General features: G+C 39.0%; 2 protein-coding genes and 1 long non-coding RNA gene across 8 annotated transcripts in view; 2 read left to right on the forward strand and 1 right to left on the reverse strand.

The window, feature by feature from the left end:
- The window catches only part of trim32 (tripartite motif containing 32), a 7,158-nt gene extending 2,015 nt beyond the window's left edge, over positions 1 to 5,143 (forward strand). Inside the window, exon 2 of one of the 2 annotated variants that reach the window (XM_087252362.1) lies at positions 887 to 5,143. In XM_087252362.1, the coding sequence (XP_087108488.1) occupies positions 911 to 2,902 (1,992 nt within the window). In that variant the 5' untranslated portion in view covers positions 887 to 910 and the 3' untranslated portion in view covers positions 2,903 to 5,143. 2 annotated transcript variants of the gene reach the window in all.
- astn2 (astrotactin 2) overlaps positions 1 to 18,719 on the reverse strand; it is a 579,161-nt gene that overhangs the window by 97,723 nt on the left and 462,719 nt on the right. For 3 of the 5 annotated variants that reach the window (XR_015489895.1, NM_001442877.1, XM_087251058.1), the window contains 1 exon segment: positions 13,348 to 13,527. Coding sequence is in view for 4 of the 5 variants with exons in the window: in NM_001442877.1 (NP_001429806.1) it covers positions 13,348 to 13,527 (180 nt within the window). In the remaining variant the exon portion in view is untranslated. 5 annotated transcript variants of the gene reach the window in all.
- On the forward strand, positions 11,588 to 17,857 carry LOC147844552 (uncharacterized). The gene is made up of 3 exons (XR_015492177.1): positions 11,588 to 13,878; positions 15,254 to 15,544; positions 16,318 to 17,857. It is a non-coding gene; the product is annotated as an uncharacterized LOC147844552 (long non-coding RNA).

The raw sequence follows: 18,719 nt of genomic DNA on the forward strand, positions 1-18,719 counted from the left end.
TTATTAGCAGACTGCACTCTGGGCTAGTTTTTAACAGCAGACCGCGCTCTAGGCTAGTTCTTAACAGCAGATGATGCTCTATGCTAGTTTTTATCAGCAAAGGGTATTCTAGGCTAGTTTTTAACAGCAGACAGTGGTCTAGACTAGTTTTTAACAGCAGAGAGTGTGCTCTAGGCTAGTTTATAACAGCAGACGGCACTCTAGGCTAGTTCTTAACAGTAAATGGCGCTCTATGCAAGTTTTTAACAGCAGAGGACACTCTAGACTAGCTTTTAACAGCAGACAGTGCTCTAGGCTAGTTTTTTAACAGCAGAGGGTGCTCTAGGCTAGTTTTTTAACAGCAGAGGGTGCTGTAGGCTAGTTTTTAACAGCAGATGGTAGTCTAGGCTATTTTTAACAGCAGACAGTACTCTAGGCTAGTTTTTTAACAGCAGAGGGTGCTGTAGGCTAGTTCATAATGGCAGATGGTGGTCTAGGCTAGTTTTTAACAGCAGACACACACAAGGAATAGTGCTTGTACATTCGCCTGAGTCATGTAACTTAAACTTTTCATAACTATATTAACGATTATTTTTGGTTCGAGATGTATTTGTTGGGAAATAAATGCAAAGCAGAGTACGACTGTTTGTATAGCATACAGCGCCATCTGCTGTTAAAAAAAAACTAAACTCAAAATTGGTTCAAGAAAGAATCAATGCAATGCAATTTCTTAGAAACAATTTTTCACCAGAGCTCTAAGTAAATATGCCCATTTACTTAAAATCAGCTTTGCAACAGGCCATATTTGATACTATATTTTACTCAGTGACTAGTGTGAGAGTTCTTTATTATAGCTGAGCTTAATACACATCAAACATATAAACATAATTTTTTTCCTCCTCTATAGACGCCTTTGGAACTGGAAGGCATCATGGCAACGCCAACGTCTCTAGATCCAGAATTGGTTCGCGAGGTGCTGGAATGCCCCATCTGCCTAGAGACCTACAACCAGGATCAGCTTCGACCCAAACTTCTGCAGTGTGGTCACTCAGTGTGTCGCCAGTGCCTTGAGAAACTCCTCGCCAGCACGATAAACGGCGTGCGCTGCCCATTCTGCAGCAAGGTGTCCCGCATGAGCAGTATTTCGCAGCTGGCCGACAATCTCACCGTGCTGAAGATCATTGACTGTGCAAGTGCATGTAGCTCCAACATGGGTCTCATGTGCAAATCTTGTAAGAACCGCCTTCCCCGCCAGTACTGTTGTGATTGCAGCATTGTGTTGTGTGATATTTGTAAAAACGAGGGTCACCAGCGGCAGGGTCACGTCGTACAAGCCATTCGCATGGCTGCAGAACTGCGCCGGAAGGATATCGGAGCAAAGCTTTCAGACTTGCGGGAGGCAATGGGAAACATTCAGAAGAAGAAGGCAGCTATTGATAATGTGACCAAATCGCTCCGAATGAAGTATAAGGCTGTACAGCAGGAGTACGCCAAGGCTGAGTTGCGGCTTCAGGAGGAACTTGGCCGCTCACGCCGTGCCTTCGCCGCCTCCTTAGCCGAAATAGAGAAACTCAACGCACAGATTCTGGAGGAGCAAACATACCTGCTTAATATTGCAGAAGTGCAGGTTGTATCAAGGTGCGACTATCTTACCATGAGAATCAAGCAGACGGATATTGCTCTGCTGGAAGAGGGAAGCAATAACGATGAAGAAGAAGATCTGGACTTGAAAACCAATCTGCCTGTTGTTCTGAAACTGCAGGATCCCGAACTTGTTAAAATTGAGAACTCAAAGTCACTGGAGGTAGGGCAGCTGACTACAAAACCCTGCAATGTCAATGTTGAAGAAGAAGAGGATGGACTTGATTTTCCCACTGCCACTTCCGCTCCTTTAGACATTTATCGAGATATTGACATGGTGCCGGCAGTTGAAGAGGCTGTTTGTGCTTCTCCTGGAAGCTTCAAGTCTAAATCCGTTGATGGAGGAGGACCTTCTCCAGGAGCCTCCGGTGGGCAACTTTGTCAGTTCGTAAAAAAGATGGGTTGCAAGGGCAATCTTCCAGGAATGTTCAACTTGCCAGTTAGCATTTGCGTCACGCTGCAAGGTGAGGTTCTCGTAGCGGATCGAGGAAACTACCGCATCCAGATCTTTAACCGCAAGGGCTTCCAAAGGGAAATACGGCGCAATCCGAGTAGCATCGACAACTTTGTTTTGAGCTTCCTTGGTGCAGACCTTCCCAACCTCATCCCTCTCTCCATTGCAATCACAGCTCAGGGCCTCATCGGCGTCACCGATAACTATGACAACTCTGTGAAAGTTTACACCACCGATGGCCACTGCATTGCCTGTCACAAGAACCAGCTAATTAAGCCATGGGGAATCGCGGCCATGCCTTCAGGGCAGTTTGTGGTGTCAGATGTAGAGGGAGGAAAGTTATGGTGCCTGGCTGTAGATCGTAATGTAGGGGTTGTGAACTACAACCGACTGTGCTCTGCCGTGAGGCCCAAATTCGTAACTTGCGACTCCTCAGGTACAGTCTACTTCACGCAAGGCTTGGGTCTGAATATCGAGAATAGGCACAACGAACATCACCTCGAGGGTGGCTTCTCTATTGGCTCGGTAGGAATGGACGGGCAGCTGGGAAAGCAGCTCAGCCACTTCTTTTCAGAGACCGAGGACTTTCGTTGCATCACCGGCATGTGCGTGGACTCGAATGGGGACTTGATCGTGACAGACAGTGGCCGTAAGGAGATCCTGCAATTCCCTAAAGAAGGAGGCTACAATATTCTCATTCAAGAGGGCCTTACATGCCCTGTAGGGGTAGCTGTTACCCAGAAGGGACAATTGCTTGTCCTAGATTGCTGGGACCACTGTGTGAAGGTCTACACATACTTGCAAAGGAGACGCTCCTCCACGTGTTAAGACTCCTGTGTGGACAATTTATAAGACTAGTCACTTTAAATCAATGGCTTCATTACTGATGCTTCTCGATGATTCCTGACCTGTGGCATATAGTGGCCGGGATCAGGCAGCTTGAGACGTAACCATTCACCACTGCCATGAAACAAATGGAGGATGGCTTATGGGTATTACTGCTTTGAGCAAATGGAGTTTGAATTATAGCACAACCGATGGCAATAACCGAGAATATTGTTCTTCATGCATGCATGTCAGTTCTCATTTGTTATTTATGGGTTTTCCGTGCTGCTATACAGGCATTATAGTGTTTTGAGAAAGTGTTTTGGTTTATAAATGCTACATAGATGGTATTAAAGGAGTAATCTTGGAACAGAACTTGTGGCATAGTGTTGATTACTACTGGGGGGACTCACAAATGGACAATTTATGAAAATTAGACCATAGGAAGTGTCGTGCTTATGACATGCTGCTTATTTGTTTCTTAGTATAATGTTCTTTATTAAGAGTAGGTATAGAGTTTACATGATCATGGTAATGAAGTTAAGACTTAAAGGGTCACGAAACACCAAAACACATGTGTTTGAGCTGTTGACAGTCGTATATGTGTCCCACACTGCTAAAAACACTATTAGTACACCTATATTTCACTAAAAAAAAAAAAGTAAATTGGTTGTTTTTGCGTTATTTCAAGCAAATTCGTACTTCCGGTTTGAAACGAATTTTTGAAGCTGCGTCACGGTCATGACATAATAGCGTGTATTCCAGTGTGCAGACTGGACGTCTGTGCCAGAGTGAGCCTTATTACGTCTTACAGTGTGATGCATTAATGCATGAGTAAGGCTTAGTTCAAACCAATCAGCGCGCTCTATTGCGCAACTTCATTAATATTCATTACTGTCACAGTGTTTAGACGACAGAGACGCCACGTTGTGTTGGCAAAACAAGCGTGGTGTTGCTTTTATAGTTTGCTGCAGTTAAGTTTCGTTCTCATTTTCTCTCTTTGAGAGCTCAGCAGGAGTCTTGTGGATTAACAGTGTACGCGACGCTCGACAACAATAACTTACGTGTCTAAGGAGGAACATTGTTTACCTGAGAGCTGTTCTCATCTGCAAACGCTGAGATCCGGATTCGCTTGTAGTCTCCTCTTAATAAAGACGTGGCTCTAGTTGCTGGTGATTGCCCAGTCTCTACAGATTTGGTAAGTGAGCGACCAGTGCTCTTTGTTTATTCAGTTTGTTCATATCGAATTTAAATATTGCATCGAGTGTAAACATGATAATACCACAACCAAACTTTTTTTTGTGACCGGAATAACACGCGGCTTTCTGACGCTACCTGCCGTGTGCATCTAAGTTTCCGGGAAATGCGGAGGGTTTTTTTTTCTCTCATTCGCTGTGCGGTATCAAACATTGCGTGAAAAATACACACTTAGAGCAGATCCTCGAATCAAATATCTCGTTTGTCGCGAGGGGCATGAATGAATTCCCTGAATGAAAGAGCCAAACTGCAGTTAAAGTCCACCATTTAATAATTTGGCAAATAATTCGACTACAGCTGTCCATGTAAACACCATCACTTTCTCCCGTGTGTTTGTGTGTATTTTGACTCTGAAACTCGCGCGTGCCCAAATAGACACTCCCACACCATCCAACTTTAGTTCCTCCGACACTCCCCCCTAAACAGAGCTGGACACACCCACTTTTCAGACTTTTTCCAAAGTAGAGGTGTGAAAACACCCTGCTGAAACGAGGGGGTTTCATGGCCCTTTAAGTTTACACATAGAAGCAGAATAGAGGAAGTTTAATAAGAAAATTCTGCAATCTCTTTCATTTGATCTGCATCTCTTGTGAATGCCTCACTGTAGTACTTTAATCGTTTTAGTCACACTGAAATCACTTTGCCATGGTCCGCATTAAGCCACAAGTTCTCTTCATAAAGCTTAACCTGAACACAGATATTCCTTCAATAGGATGTGCTTGATTTGGTTTGGAAAACGTGAAACGTGCCGACTCAAAACACTACTGTGATTGTTCATGTTCATCCTTGTAGTTTCCATACCGCTCTTATTTTTAAAGTGCCCCTATACCTAAAGCCAGTCAGTAAATTGACTTTCAGATTCTTGTGACTATGAACATGTTCTATATATTACAATACCGTTGAACTGCACAGCAACAAGCTCGAAGAAATGCTTTAAAGTTATTGTTTCTACAATGATAAGATAATAAAACTGTCTATTGCTGTTAATTGTTTACTGTGACTGTGTAATCCAGTATGTAAAAGCATCACTCTGTCGCAGGAACCGAAGGCTTGTTGAATCAGGAGATATTTCCTAGCCAATAGAGTAAATGCATTGGTTTAAATCAGGGATGTCCAAACTAGGTCCTGGAGGGCCGGTGTCCTGCGGATTTTAGCTCCAACTTACCTCAACACACCTGCAAAGATGTTTCTAGAAAGCCTGGTAAGAGCTTGACTAGCCAGCCCAGGTGTGTCTGATTGGGGTTGGAACTAAACTTTGCAGGACACCGGCCCTCCGGGACTGAGTTTGGACATGCCTGATATACATGAAGGGTGAAAATCTACTTTTCTCATGAGCATATTTTGCGTTTAAGTGTCCTTGTGTGTCAGAGGTGGATCTTAGAAACATCTTACTTCAAAGCTTTAGATAATGCTCTGTGTCTTAACATCTTGGTTGTGATATTAGTAATATATTTGGGTTTTAAGTCATGTTCTGGAGCAAATTAAAAGGGATAGTTCACCACCCCCCCAACTTCCAAACTTCCCTGAGTTTCTTTCTTCTCTTGAACACAAAGGAAGATATACCGGCAGCTAGCTGTCTGCAACTCTCACATGGTCGCCCACTGAAGCTAACCAGGGCTGTGCTGGGTCAGCACCTGGATGGGTGACCACATGGGAAAGCTAGGTTGCTGCCGGAAGTGGTATTGGTAAGACCAGCAGAAGGCGCTCAACCTGTAACCTGTGTGGGTCCTAACGCCCCAGTACATTGCTGGGGACTTTATACTGCTTAGTGAGCGCCGTCTTTCAGATGAGACATCTATCCCCAGCACCCTGGCCAAATTTGCCCACTGGCCTCCTAACCATCTCCATATCATAATTGGTTTCATCATCATCATCATCATCCTCTCCACCAATCAGCTGGTGTGCGATCTGGTACAATATGGCTGCTGTTGTTTTCATCCAGGGTTATGCTGCACACTGAGGAGATTCACCCCAATAATATGTAACGCACTTTGAGTGTCCAGAAATGCGCCATATAAATGTAAGGAATAATAATAATAATAATAATAATTGTTATTATTATTATTATTATTATTATTATTATTATTATTATTATTCATAATAATTATTAATTAATAATAATAATAATAATTATTATTATTATCATTATTATTAATTAATAATTATTATGAATGATAATAATAATGATAATAATAATTATTATTATCATTCATAATAATTATTAATTAATAATAATAATAATAATAATTATTATTATTAATAATAATAATATTTATTATTATTATTATTATTATTACTGAAAAATGCTGGTTATTCACCCATTCATTTCCATAGTATTTTTTTATTCCTATTATGGATGTCAGTGGCTGCTTTTTACAAGCACATGTACCTTTTCCAGTAAACATGATTATAATATATAATATACTGTATATAAATGCCAAACATTACAATTAAAATACAAGAAATTGTCGCTATTGAAGAATTGGTTAGTGTCATTGCCTTATATGTAAAGCAACAGAACACAGGGATTTTGTTACCTCTTATTTTCATAGTATTTTTTGGTCCAATTATGGATGACAATGGCTGCTTTCCCCCCTCGTCATTCTTCATAATGTCTTGTTTTGTGTACAACAGAAGAAAGAAATTCATAAAAGTTTAGATTTGAGTAAATGAGGAAATGTTTGAGTGTACTGTCCTTTTGAGCCTTCATGAAATAATCACTGTAACAATAAAAACCCATCAAATCACAATCCCAGTAGACATCCTTTTTTTTCTGTGAATTTCCATTGTATTGAACACTTCTCTCAACAGACATATTGACATAAAGCTATATCCATATCTATATCCATCCAGATCTTTAACCGCAAGGGCTAAATAAATAGATGTTTTTGCTGACTATTTTGTTCATTGACCCACAATGTGGCCATCTGCAGATCTGCAAAAAAGAAGGGCTTATTAAATGTACAACTTCACAAGTTTGCTAAACTCATTTATCATCATGCATTACCAGCAGACAGTCTGCATTAGCTTCATAATCAACTAATTCACCCCAACTAAGTCTGCACGATATAAAAAACCTGACATTGCAATATTTTTTGTACTGCAATATATATATATATATATATATATATATATATATATATATATATATATATATATATATATATATATATATACAGTTGAAGTCAGAATTATTAGCCCCCCTGAATTACTAGACCGGTTGTTTATTTTCTACCCAATTTCTCTTTAATGGAGAGAAGATTTTTTTAACACATTTCTAAACATAATAATTTTAGTAACTTATTTCTAATTATTGATTTATTTTCTCTTTGCCATGATGACAGTAAATAATATTTTACTAGATATTTTTCAAGACACTTCAATACAGCTTAAAGTGACATTTAAAGGCTAAACTAGGTTAATTAGGTTAACTAGGCAGGTTAAGGTAATTAGGCAAGTTATTGTATATCGATGGTTTGCTTGTTAGATTATCGAGAAAAAATTTAGCTTAATGGGGCTAATAATTTTGTCCCTAAAATGATGTTTAAAAAATTTAAAACTGCTTTTATTCTAGCTGAAATAAAACAAATAAGAATTTTTCCCAAAGAAAAAATATTATCAGACATACTGTGAAAATTTCCTTGCTCTGTTAAACATCGTTTGGAAAATATTTTAAAAAGAAGAAAAAAATTTGAAGGGGGCTAATAATTCTGACTTCAACTGTATATATATATATTAGGGATGCAACAATACAGTTAGCTCACGGTTCAACACATACCTCGGGTTTTTTAACACAGTTTTTGGTTCGGTTCTCATGGCTTGACACATGTTTTTTTTTTTTTATTCTATAGGCAATAGGAACAGTAAGAGGTTGAGAAAAAAAAAAAAAAAAAAACGATTTATTGCAATACTCATTTTCTTTTACTTAAAAGCTAAGAAAACTACAGTAGTTCCTAGTGTTTTGTATGAAAAAATTAACACTGAAATCTCACAACTGGCAATGCAGTGGCGCAGTAGGTAGTGCTGTCGCCTCACAGCAAGAAGTTCACTGGTTTGAACCTTGGCTCAGTTCGCGTTTCTGTGTGGAGTTTGCATGTTCTTCCCTGCGATTATCTTTATTAATTTCACCTGCATGTTTTTATGTTCCCCAGTTTGTACATGTGCTACCAGCAGCTGTGAGATTCATTCATTCATTTTCTTGTCGGCTTAGTCCCTTTATTAATCCGGGGTCGCCACAGTGGAATGAACCGCCAACTTATCCAGCATGTTTTTATGCAGTGGATGCCCTTCCAGCCGCAACCCATCTCAGGGAAACATCCACACACACATTCACACACACACACTCATACACTACGGACAATTTAGCTTACCCAATTCACCTGTACCGCATGTCTTTGGACTGTGGGGGAAACCGGAGCACCTGTAGGAAACCCACGCAAAGGCAGGGAGAACATGCAAACTCCACACAGAAACGCCAACTGAGACGTGGTTCGAACCAGCGACCCAGCAACCTTCTTGCTGTGAGGTGACAACACTACCTACTGCGCCACTGCGTCGCCTGGTAAATTTAACATAAGTATCATATTGCCATACGGTGACACCGAGCAGTAGAGGGTTAAAGATTGAATGTAATTGATAGTCACTATTCGTAATCTATTATGTTTTTAATAATGCGCTTAAACTATCATTTGACAATAAAAGAGTCAGGATAATGCATTTTTCTGGTAATATAAGAGCAATGTTACTTTATATTTGCTTTTATTTATGCATTATCGTGTGCATTTGTCCTTCTGTATTAGTATTTTTAACGCATTGCGTTTTAAATGTATTATTGTATTGTATTGTTTCATTTTTTTATATATTTTGTTGTAGTTTTATTGTAGTTTTGTAAAATGCAAAGCACATAAATAAATGTTTTTTTAAAAAGCTATAATATTGACCTAAAAATGGTTAAAAAAACAAAAATAAAAACTGCTTTTATTCTAGCCGAAGTAAAACAAAGAAGACTTTCTCCAGAAAAAAAAAATATATATATTATAGGAAATACTGTGAAAGATCCCTAAATCTGTTCAACATCATTTGGGAAATATTTGAAAGAAAATAATAATAATAATAATTTTGCAGCTCTTTTATGGCTTGTATTTGCATTAAAAAGAATATCTCAATTTGTTTGACATTTTACATGCAGATTTTGTCAATTCTTTTTGATAACACCATCTTATAATATATGCAAAAACAAACAAAGAAAACAAAAGCAGTATATAAAATATGTAACATCAGGTCAGATGTAAAAATACGGCCCTTTAGTAGGAGAGTTTTTTGTAAAAGCTCTTCTGCAAGATTGAATATAATGGTTTGAGCCATCAAATGCCAAAAATAAGTAACTGGAAATGTCCTATTTTTAGCAAGGTTTCTATCAAGTTTAATATTTCAAATAATCTAATTTTCTTTGTTAATAACTTATTTTTTTTAATAATTTCTCAAGTGCGTTTGGTTCTTAGTGATCCCCTGCAGTCATCATTATTTAAGCTCACTGTTGTGGCTCAGGGGTCAGGCATGGAGACACTGATTTTTGTTTAATTGCTTCACTGATTTTTGACAATTTTTAACCAGAAAGTCGATGTGAGAGGACAAAGTTCTCCAACGGGTCAAAGTCCTTTAAGGCTTTACTCTCTCTCCACCCTGAGGCTCTATACATTGTACCACAGGCCCAAACTAAGAATAAAGCCTCACTAATTTGTCCTAAAACACATTGTGTTTAGTTTGTTGAATTAACTTCAAATAAAAATTGGAAGAAACCTTATTTTGACGGTCAACTTCTATTTTTGTCACACAACCAGCGATCGCTTTCTAGAGATCGCTGGTTCTCACACGAACTCTCATCACTTCATTTCCACATTTCCCAGGACTACACATTCATACATGCACTGCTCCCAGACACACACACCTGCTCAGTCATCTATTCTGATTGCATCACCAGCTGGACCTTGTTCACAGACTGATTCCACTTGATTCATAAGCCACTCATTGACGCTACCAGTTTGCCGAGTCTTGTTTGCTTTCTAGTAACATTACAACGCGTTTCCCTGTCTTGTTTCTCCGTGTCTCGATCCTAGCCTTGTACCTTTGTTATCCTGTTTAGCCGCCTGCCTTTCGACCTTTTGCCTGTTTAACGTTGACGATTCTGGACTGCCTTTATATACCCGTTTGCACCTGATTTGACCATTGCTTGCCTGACATTGAATAAACTGCATATTGGATCTTACCTCCTGTTGTCTCCTGTCACTCCACCCCAGTCGTGGTAACAATTTTTAATGTGCTTTATTAATAATTTAGATTTGATTTGATTTGGTTTATGACTCCTATAAAACCCTCTTTTAAGTGCACTGTGGTCTTTTGTATATCTATTTATTATTATCATAAATATAATAATTTTTTTTATTTTTTATATTTTTAGAAGATATTTAGTACAGCAAAATTGTGTGTGTTTTTAAATACATTTGATTTGATTTTATTTAGTACATGACCCCATTAAAAAAAAACCAAAACAGAAGCTTGCTTCAAATTCCCACATTAAGATCCCACATTAAGTTTACCAAATAGTTATGAATCAGTCATTGCTCTATTGACTTGTGTGTTCTATAAGTCAGTTTAATTTAAGTTACTTAGTTCAATTTGAATAGGTTTACAAAATATTCATTCATTCATTTTCTTGTCGGCTTAGTCCCTTTATTAATCCGGGGTCGCCACAGCGGAATGAACCGCCAACTTATCCAGCAAGTTTTTACTCAGCGGATGCCCTTCCAGCCGCAAACCCATCTCTGGGAAACATCCACACACACACTCATACACTACGGACAATTTAACCTACCCAATTCACCTGTACCGCATGTCTTTGGACTGTGGGGGAAACCGGAGCACCCGGAGGAAACCCACGCAAAGGCAGGGAGAACATGCAAACTCCACACAGAAACACCAACTGAGCCGAGGATTGAACCAGCGACCCAGCGACCTTCTTGCTGTGAGGGGACAGCACTACCTACAGCGCCACTGCCTCGCCCCAAATTGCTATATTATTTAATAAAATAATAAATAATTTTTGGTCGGTTTTCTGCCGAGTGCATCTAGAATTTTTTAGCCATTCTTTTTAAAGAACTCTAATTTTGGAATCCACTACTGTCTGGGATTGATGTTGATGTTTTGTTAATAATATGTACACATTATTTACACATTATTCATTTGTATTATGGCAATAACAATAATGAGAGACATTTACAAAAAGGTGAAGAATGGGACAGAATCTGACTAAAATGCATTTTCGGTTTCAGTTTTCGGCCAAGTGCATCCAGGACTTTTGGTTTCAGTTTGAGCTGTAATTTTAAAACTCTACCACATTAATAATTGTTTTTTTATTTATTATTTATTTTTTTTCAACAATAATGAGAGGTGTTCACAAAAAGTCTACTGGGTGACAATGGAAAATGAGAGAGAATCTTACTAAAAAGTATTTTTGATTTCAGTATTCGGTCAAGTGCATCCAGATATTTTTGCTTTCACTCTCAGCCCTAAATTTTTTTAAGAACTGTAATTTTAAAAATACTTTCTGACATTGATGGTGATGTTTTGTTAATAATATATGTAATATTTACACATTATTTATTGACATTTTTAACAATAATATTGAGAGACGTTTACAAAAAGACCACTGGCAACGGAAAATGGGAAGGATTTTAACTAAAAAGCATTTTTGGCGTAGTGCATCCAGAATTTCTGCTTTCAGTTTCAGCCCTAATTTTATTTTAAAGAACTCTAATTTTGGAATGCACTAATGTCTGGCATTGATGTTGATGTTTTGCTAGTAATATATGTATTATTTACATATTATTCACTAATATTTTGTCAATAATAATGAGAGACATCTACAAAAAGACTACTGGGTGAGAATGGAAAATGGGGCAGAATTTAACTAAAAAGCATTTTCGGTTTCAGTTTTCGGCCAAGAGCATCCAGATATTTCGCTTTCAGTTTCAACTCTAATTTTAAAACTCTAAGGCTGTTTCTCAATTCCAAGAACGCAGAGAACGGACTTGCGTTCTTGTGGAGATCGGTCTTGCCAGGTGTCCTCGGAAGAACGAACTCAGGAGACCGCGAGGGCAGAGAACGCGTCCTTTGAGAAATGAGATCCTGTGTTCCTCCTGATGGTCATGTGACCTTCACGCGTTTTAAATGGAAATTATTTAAACATTACAGCACTCATACAACGATTTATTGCTTTTCCCCTTTTCAAAATATATACTTTGCATAAAAACATTAGAAATATACTCTGCACAATATAAATAAAACAGATTTTAATACGAATTTCAGCAAACAAACAACTCTTAATGTGTTTATTCCTCTATTAAGATGTTCATGTTAATGTTAACTTTCACCGTTTCATTTAGGGAAACTCCTGAGGTAAATAAGTGATGTCTCTGAACTTTAATAATAAATCTAAATAAAATGCAGCGCTTCCCACCTCCAGTCACAATGACTTCTGGGACTTCCAGAGCGAGTTCGGTGCTCAAGTCTGCATCAGTGCGTCCTCGATATCAAGAACACATCCGGGAAGTTTCATGCGTCCTCCGTACTTGTGGTCTTGAGTATTGGAACTGAACTTAGGCAGCTGATGATGACGTTTCACGAGAACACGGGGACGCAAGACCGCTGAAGAACGCATATTGAGAAACAGCCAATCAGATTATTATTTGTTTTTCCCCCATAAATAATAATGAGAGATCTTCATAAAAAGACCACTGGGTGACAATGGAGAATAGAATCTGACCAAAATGCATTGTTTGTTTCAGTTTTCCGCCAAGTGCATCGAAAACATTTCAGCCTTAATTATTTTAAAGAACATTAATTTTAGGATCCACTAGACCAGGGGTGGCCAATCCTGTTCCTGGAGAGCCACCTTCCTGCAGATTTCAGTTGCAACCCATATCAAACACACCTGAACCAATTAACTAGGACCTGAACACCACGTGATAATTACAGGCAGGTGTGTTTGATATGGGTTGCAACTCAAATCTGCAGGAAGGTGGCTCTCCAGGAACAGGGTTGGCCACCCCTGCACTAGACCCTTAAATGCACAAGGAAATTTAATAGTTTATTTATTTGTCTACGAGGATCCCCCGATCTCTCCATTCTCCTACCTTTCTGGTACTGGAGCCAGAGCTGCTGCTGGGACTTCTTGCTGGGGAAGTAGATGTTGCAGGTGAGTTCAGATCCGTAGAGCGCTTCAGAGATATAATGACTGCCGTATTGCTGGATAAACGCCAGCAGATCATCCCGTGTGCTGTCCGCCGTCAGGGATTTCAACACCTTGGAGAAATCTGAGCAAAATCACCAGCACACAAGAAGAGAGAGAGAGAGAGGAAGAGAAAGGGATCTGATTTATGATTGTCAAATATTACTTTCCAGTCAGCGGACCTTTTAAGAGGCCGGAGAAATGTACTTTATTACATCAACATTTCACCGCTCTGAGAGTGAAATAGTTCCTGTATCCTTTTTTTTCCTGAAGATTTGGTTCCCCTCATTCATTTTCAATGATAAGCTATACAATGTTATTTTAAAAGTACAGTTTAAAACATAATAGTTTTAATAACTCATCTCTAATAACTGACGACAGCACATAATATTTTACTAGATTAACGTGACATTTAAAGGCTTCACTAGGGTAATTAGTAGGGATTAGGGTTGTAACGGTATGAATTTTTTACGGTATGATAATCGTCTAAAACAATACCACGGTTTGACGGTTTCGCGGTATACGGTATTAAATAGTAATTCTCATAGCAAAGACCCTGAAAAGAATAAGAACACGTTTTCTGACTGAACAAAGGTTTTATTTCAACAAACTTTTGAAAGAACCATTTTAATAGAACTATAGAAGTCTTTTATAAAAATAAACTGAAAAATCTCCCATTTTAATAAATTAAATTATAAGGAATAAACAAGCAGGGTCTTTTAAGATTAGACAAAAATAAACTTAAACTGTCCTTCCTTATAAGCAGGATAAATGGGAGACCAAAAGTGCAATACCAAGTTTATGGCTGTAAACATGTATTTAAAGCGTTGTTTTTTTCAGTCTAGGTTGTGATGAAGAAATGTAAGCATGTTGAGATTTTCAGGACTTAATCTTGACCGCTGAGGTGAGAGAATGTGTCCACTTGTACAATGAACAAATAAAAAAATAAGAAAATAATAAATAATGTGTCAAAGTCCAAATAAACATGGTGCAAATCCTCAGTAAAAAATAGATATAAATATTTACTATACTATAAATAGTTACATAACGAAACTAGATTCAATATGGAACATCCTTAGGTTTTATGTGCCAGCATGAATATGGTTGTCTGTGGATATGGGTTTGGATATGGTTGTCTGCAATGCAGACAAACAGCTGAACCTTCATTTGGGTCTTTTGAAAACAGCAAGAGCAGCAGTTGGTCTTTGCTGTGTCACTGTTTTGTCATGTTTCTGTGCTGCTGTGCATGCAAAAGTACTTAGTATGAGAATTATTTCATGCAAAACTTCTTTTTTTTTTGCGTTTTATTTAGCCGCGCATAAATGTATGCCTATCTCTCATTCCGTGTTGTTCAAAAAGCTTGGTCCACAAACAAAAGCGAAACCTATGCTTATTGGTTGTGATATAGCGAGTTTGAACCAATCTGGGCATGGAGGAGGGACAATGCATCAATGTATCATGTCTGGTTCGTCCGGAGACACAGTGACGAGCGTTTCTTTGTCAAATCAGCGTTGTCAAATTTTGATGATGTAACCGCACTGATTCCGGAGCCTCTGAAAGTCCGTGAATGTTATGTGATACATCACTGGAAAGCTGAGATTCTCTTCTTTATGCCAATCTTTGAATTGTATGAATCGGATCAGCGGATCAAAAGTTATTAAACATTTAAGAGCAATACTTATTTTTAGCCACGGGCGGCTGTCTCGGTCTTTAAGGGTTAAAACCGTTGATATGCAATTGTTCATGGTATGATAATCGTGCACGTTCAAATCGTGGTAAACCGTCATACCGGTATATTGTTACAACCCTAGTAGGGATGTAACAGTATCAAAATTTCACGATACGGTAATACCTCGGTATGAATGGCACGGTACGGTATATATTGAATAATTTAAAGGAAAAACAAAACTATTGAAGAGACTCAAAAAAAGTGCTAGAATGTTCAGGTTACCTCAACACTGAACAGATCAATGACATTCAAACAGGAACTTAAATAATTTAATTTTAATAACAAAAAAATATTAAAACATGTAAAAAAAAAAAAAAAAACACCACTCGAAAGGACAAGCCATGAGTGAGATAGAGGTCTCTTGGTGGTACAAGTCAATAGCCCCTTTCACACATACAGACCTTTCCGGAAAATTGCCGGCAATTTTCCGGAAAGGTTGTATGTGTGAACAGGTCCTTTTTGAAAATACCGGTAAATTCGTTCTGGCTATTTTCCGGAAAGAGAAGTTGTAACATTACCGGCAATTTGCCGAAATGTTGCGCTGTGTGAATGCAGAAGGAAGATTCCCGTAATAAGCGCGTGCACGTCTAGAACGTGCTAACGTGAGACGTCTGCTTTAGCCAATCACAACAGTCAGACGCATTTACGTCCGCGCGGTTTGAGGATAAAAGCCTTTGAATATTTTTCCAGACACATTTAGCTGCTAGAAGTTAGTCAGATCACGTTTATATGTTCTTCTTAATGCCAACTGTGTAAATAATCATCGATGAGATGCTTATGATAAGCCGTTGTTTGTTTACCTTCAAGCTTTGCGTGTGCTTGTGAAACAGCCTGTGAGCGCCTGCACACGCACATATTATGAACATCTCGACAAGCGAAAGTTATCCTGCGAAAGTTGTTCACAATATTGATCATCCACAGAGTTTTTCATTTAGTCAAATGTTTGCAAATACAAGCGCAGCCGTTTAAAGCTCATTTGTGGTGAATGATGTCAGAATTTACCGTTATTTTGGAATGGATGTGTGAATGCTCTTTTCCGGAAAATTTCCGTAACGTCCTCGCCTGTGTGAACAGCGCTTTTTTCAATATACCGGTAAAGTCATTCCGGAAATTTTCCAGATATTTACCGGTATCACTGTGTGAAAGGGGCTAATGTCTGCATCAATCTGAGCAGTGTGCTGTGTTCTGCAGTCCCCTTGACTAAAAGAATCCCCATCATGTTAGTCGTATTTCCCGACTTGTATTTCAGCACAGTCTGGCAGTGCCTGCATACCCTTTTTTCTGTCACCTTTTCTTCTTTCTTGTTTCTTTTCAGAGAGAAACCGAAATGCTTCCACACATCTGATTTAAAACCCGCTTTAGGTTCGACCATTTTTAGCTCTTTTTCTTTGCCCACTTCTGAATTACTGGATCTGTAGCGATAACAGACCGCAAAGGATGATGGCCACGCCTGGGCTGATGAAATTTGTAGTTTCCGCTTCCTTCCATTCGCTCCATTCCCCTAAGCAAACTTTTCACCAAAAGACCTATGATTTTATTGAGTCACAACCACGGTAATATTGAAAGAAATTGCTATTGCGGTATGACGGTATTTACAATATTGTTACATCCCTAGTAATTAGGGTAAAGTTAGGGTAATTAGGCAAGTCATTGTATAACAGTGGTTTGTTCTGTAGACTATCGAAAACAAATATTGCTTAAAGGGGCTATTAATATTGACCTTAAAATGTCTTTAAAAAAATGAAAAACTGCTTTAATTCTAGCCGAAATAAACTAAAAAAGAGTTTCTCCATAAGAAAAAATATTATCGGAAATACTGTGAGAAATTCCTGAATCTGTTCAACATCTTGTGGGAAATATTTATATAATGAAATGTGCAAATCTCAAAGTAAACTTCACATGCACTTCAAAGTTTGACCTCCATGAATGATTGACAATCTGATAGTTTCCCTATTGTATAAATAGGTACAACTAAACAAAACACATGAACATTTCTTCAAATATCTCTCTGAACAGATCTATTTAAGGCTTGTGGCTTTTTAGGGCCTACTCACACTATGCCATCCGTACCATGCCCAGGCCCGTTTCCCAGATCGTTTGAGAAGTGTGAGTGCTCTAAATCGGGCTCAAGCACGGTTCACTTGGCTGGACCTGGCCCAGTTGGAAAAGGTGTGCCTGAGCGCGGTTCTTTGGCACGGTACGCTTATGTGTGAGTGCAAAACGCGCCAAAGCTTTGAAAAGCAAAAGCGAGACGTGACTTTTAGGGGCTGTTTCATATGGATTTATTAATCATTCTTACTGTTCAGTGAACGCAAACTGCTGTAGTTTATTAAAGACGAGAACTCCTCACTGCACGACAGCTGCACGGCTTCAGCAGACCTCCTCATTCCTGCAGCACGAGAGCTTTATGATTGTTTATGAGCGCCAAAAGTGGCGGATCTGTTCGGCGAAATATCTGACTGCGTGTGACTGCATATCAAACCAACTGAAACGATATAACTAGAGAAATCTCCACTGTGCTGCCGAGTGAGAGCGCGCTTCTCAATGAACAGCGCAGAATCGATGGCGTAAGCGTGCCCAGGCCTGATTGTGGTGTGAGTGCGGGCCGTCGGGGGAGACGGGAGGGGGGACAAGCATGCTTTGGCCCGGTTCGAGGCAACTGTACCTAGTGTGAGTACGGCCTAATGCCGAGTAATGTGACGAGGACCTTCACATTGCATGACTTTACTATAGGAAGAATCGCCGACAACTTCGTCCAAACTACGTCTCACAGCCAAAAACACGTCGTATATCTTTTGTTATTAACTACATAATGAGAAAGAAGCCTTTAATGGGGTAGAAAATGTCCATATTTGCTCACCTGGGTTTAAAGGGAATTAGCCTTTTCTCCTTAACGTTGATAATAAACTAATTTTTTTATGTATGAAACGTCAAACAGACACGGTTGCTCCTGAGTCCTGTCAAACCTCCACTAGTTTTTCCTCCATTTCCTGGATCCAAATAAACCGAAAAAGAGCGATTTTTAACTTCTCCCCCAGCCTCCCGCTGGCCTGCAGCAGGTAAACACACACGCACACGCAAGTGAATGCCGCTCTCTCATTGGCTGTAGGCGATCGCTGATGTTATTTTCAGTCAAAACTCAATTCACACGGTATGATTTGAATCGGCGACAGCTCCAGATATTCAGCACGCCAAATATCTCACAGGCATCGGCGACTCATCAGCGATTCTCTCAGATCGCGTCTTTAAAAGTTCATACTGTGTGATTGTCACTCACGTGCACGAGCAGTGATTTGCCTGTGATTTCAGGCATTTGTCTGCGATTTCTCAAAACCTGTCGGCGAGCCAAAATCGGGGCTAAAATCACGCAGTCTGAACTAGGCATAAGCGCTCTTTTTCGGTTTACTAGTGGAGGTTTGACAGGGCTCAGGAGCACTGTAAAAAGTGCTACACTCACAAAGTTGGTTCTATCTACTTTAAATAATTGCAATCTAGTTAATTTTATTTGTTTTATACCAAAAAAATAAAATTTGCTTCCTCTTTACTTA

Source organism: Danio rerio, chromosome 5, assembly GCF_052040795.2.
Source record: "Danio rerio strain M-AB ecotype USA chromosome 5, GRCz13ab, whole genome shotgun sequence".
Taxonomy (NCBI): domain Eukaryota; kingdom Metazoa; phylum Chordata; class Actinopteri; order Cypriniformes; family Danionidae; genus Danio; species Danio rerio.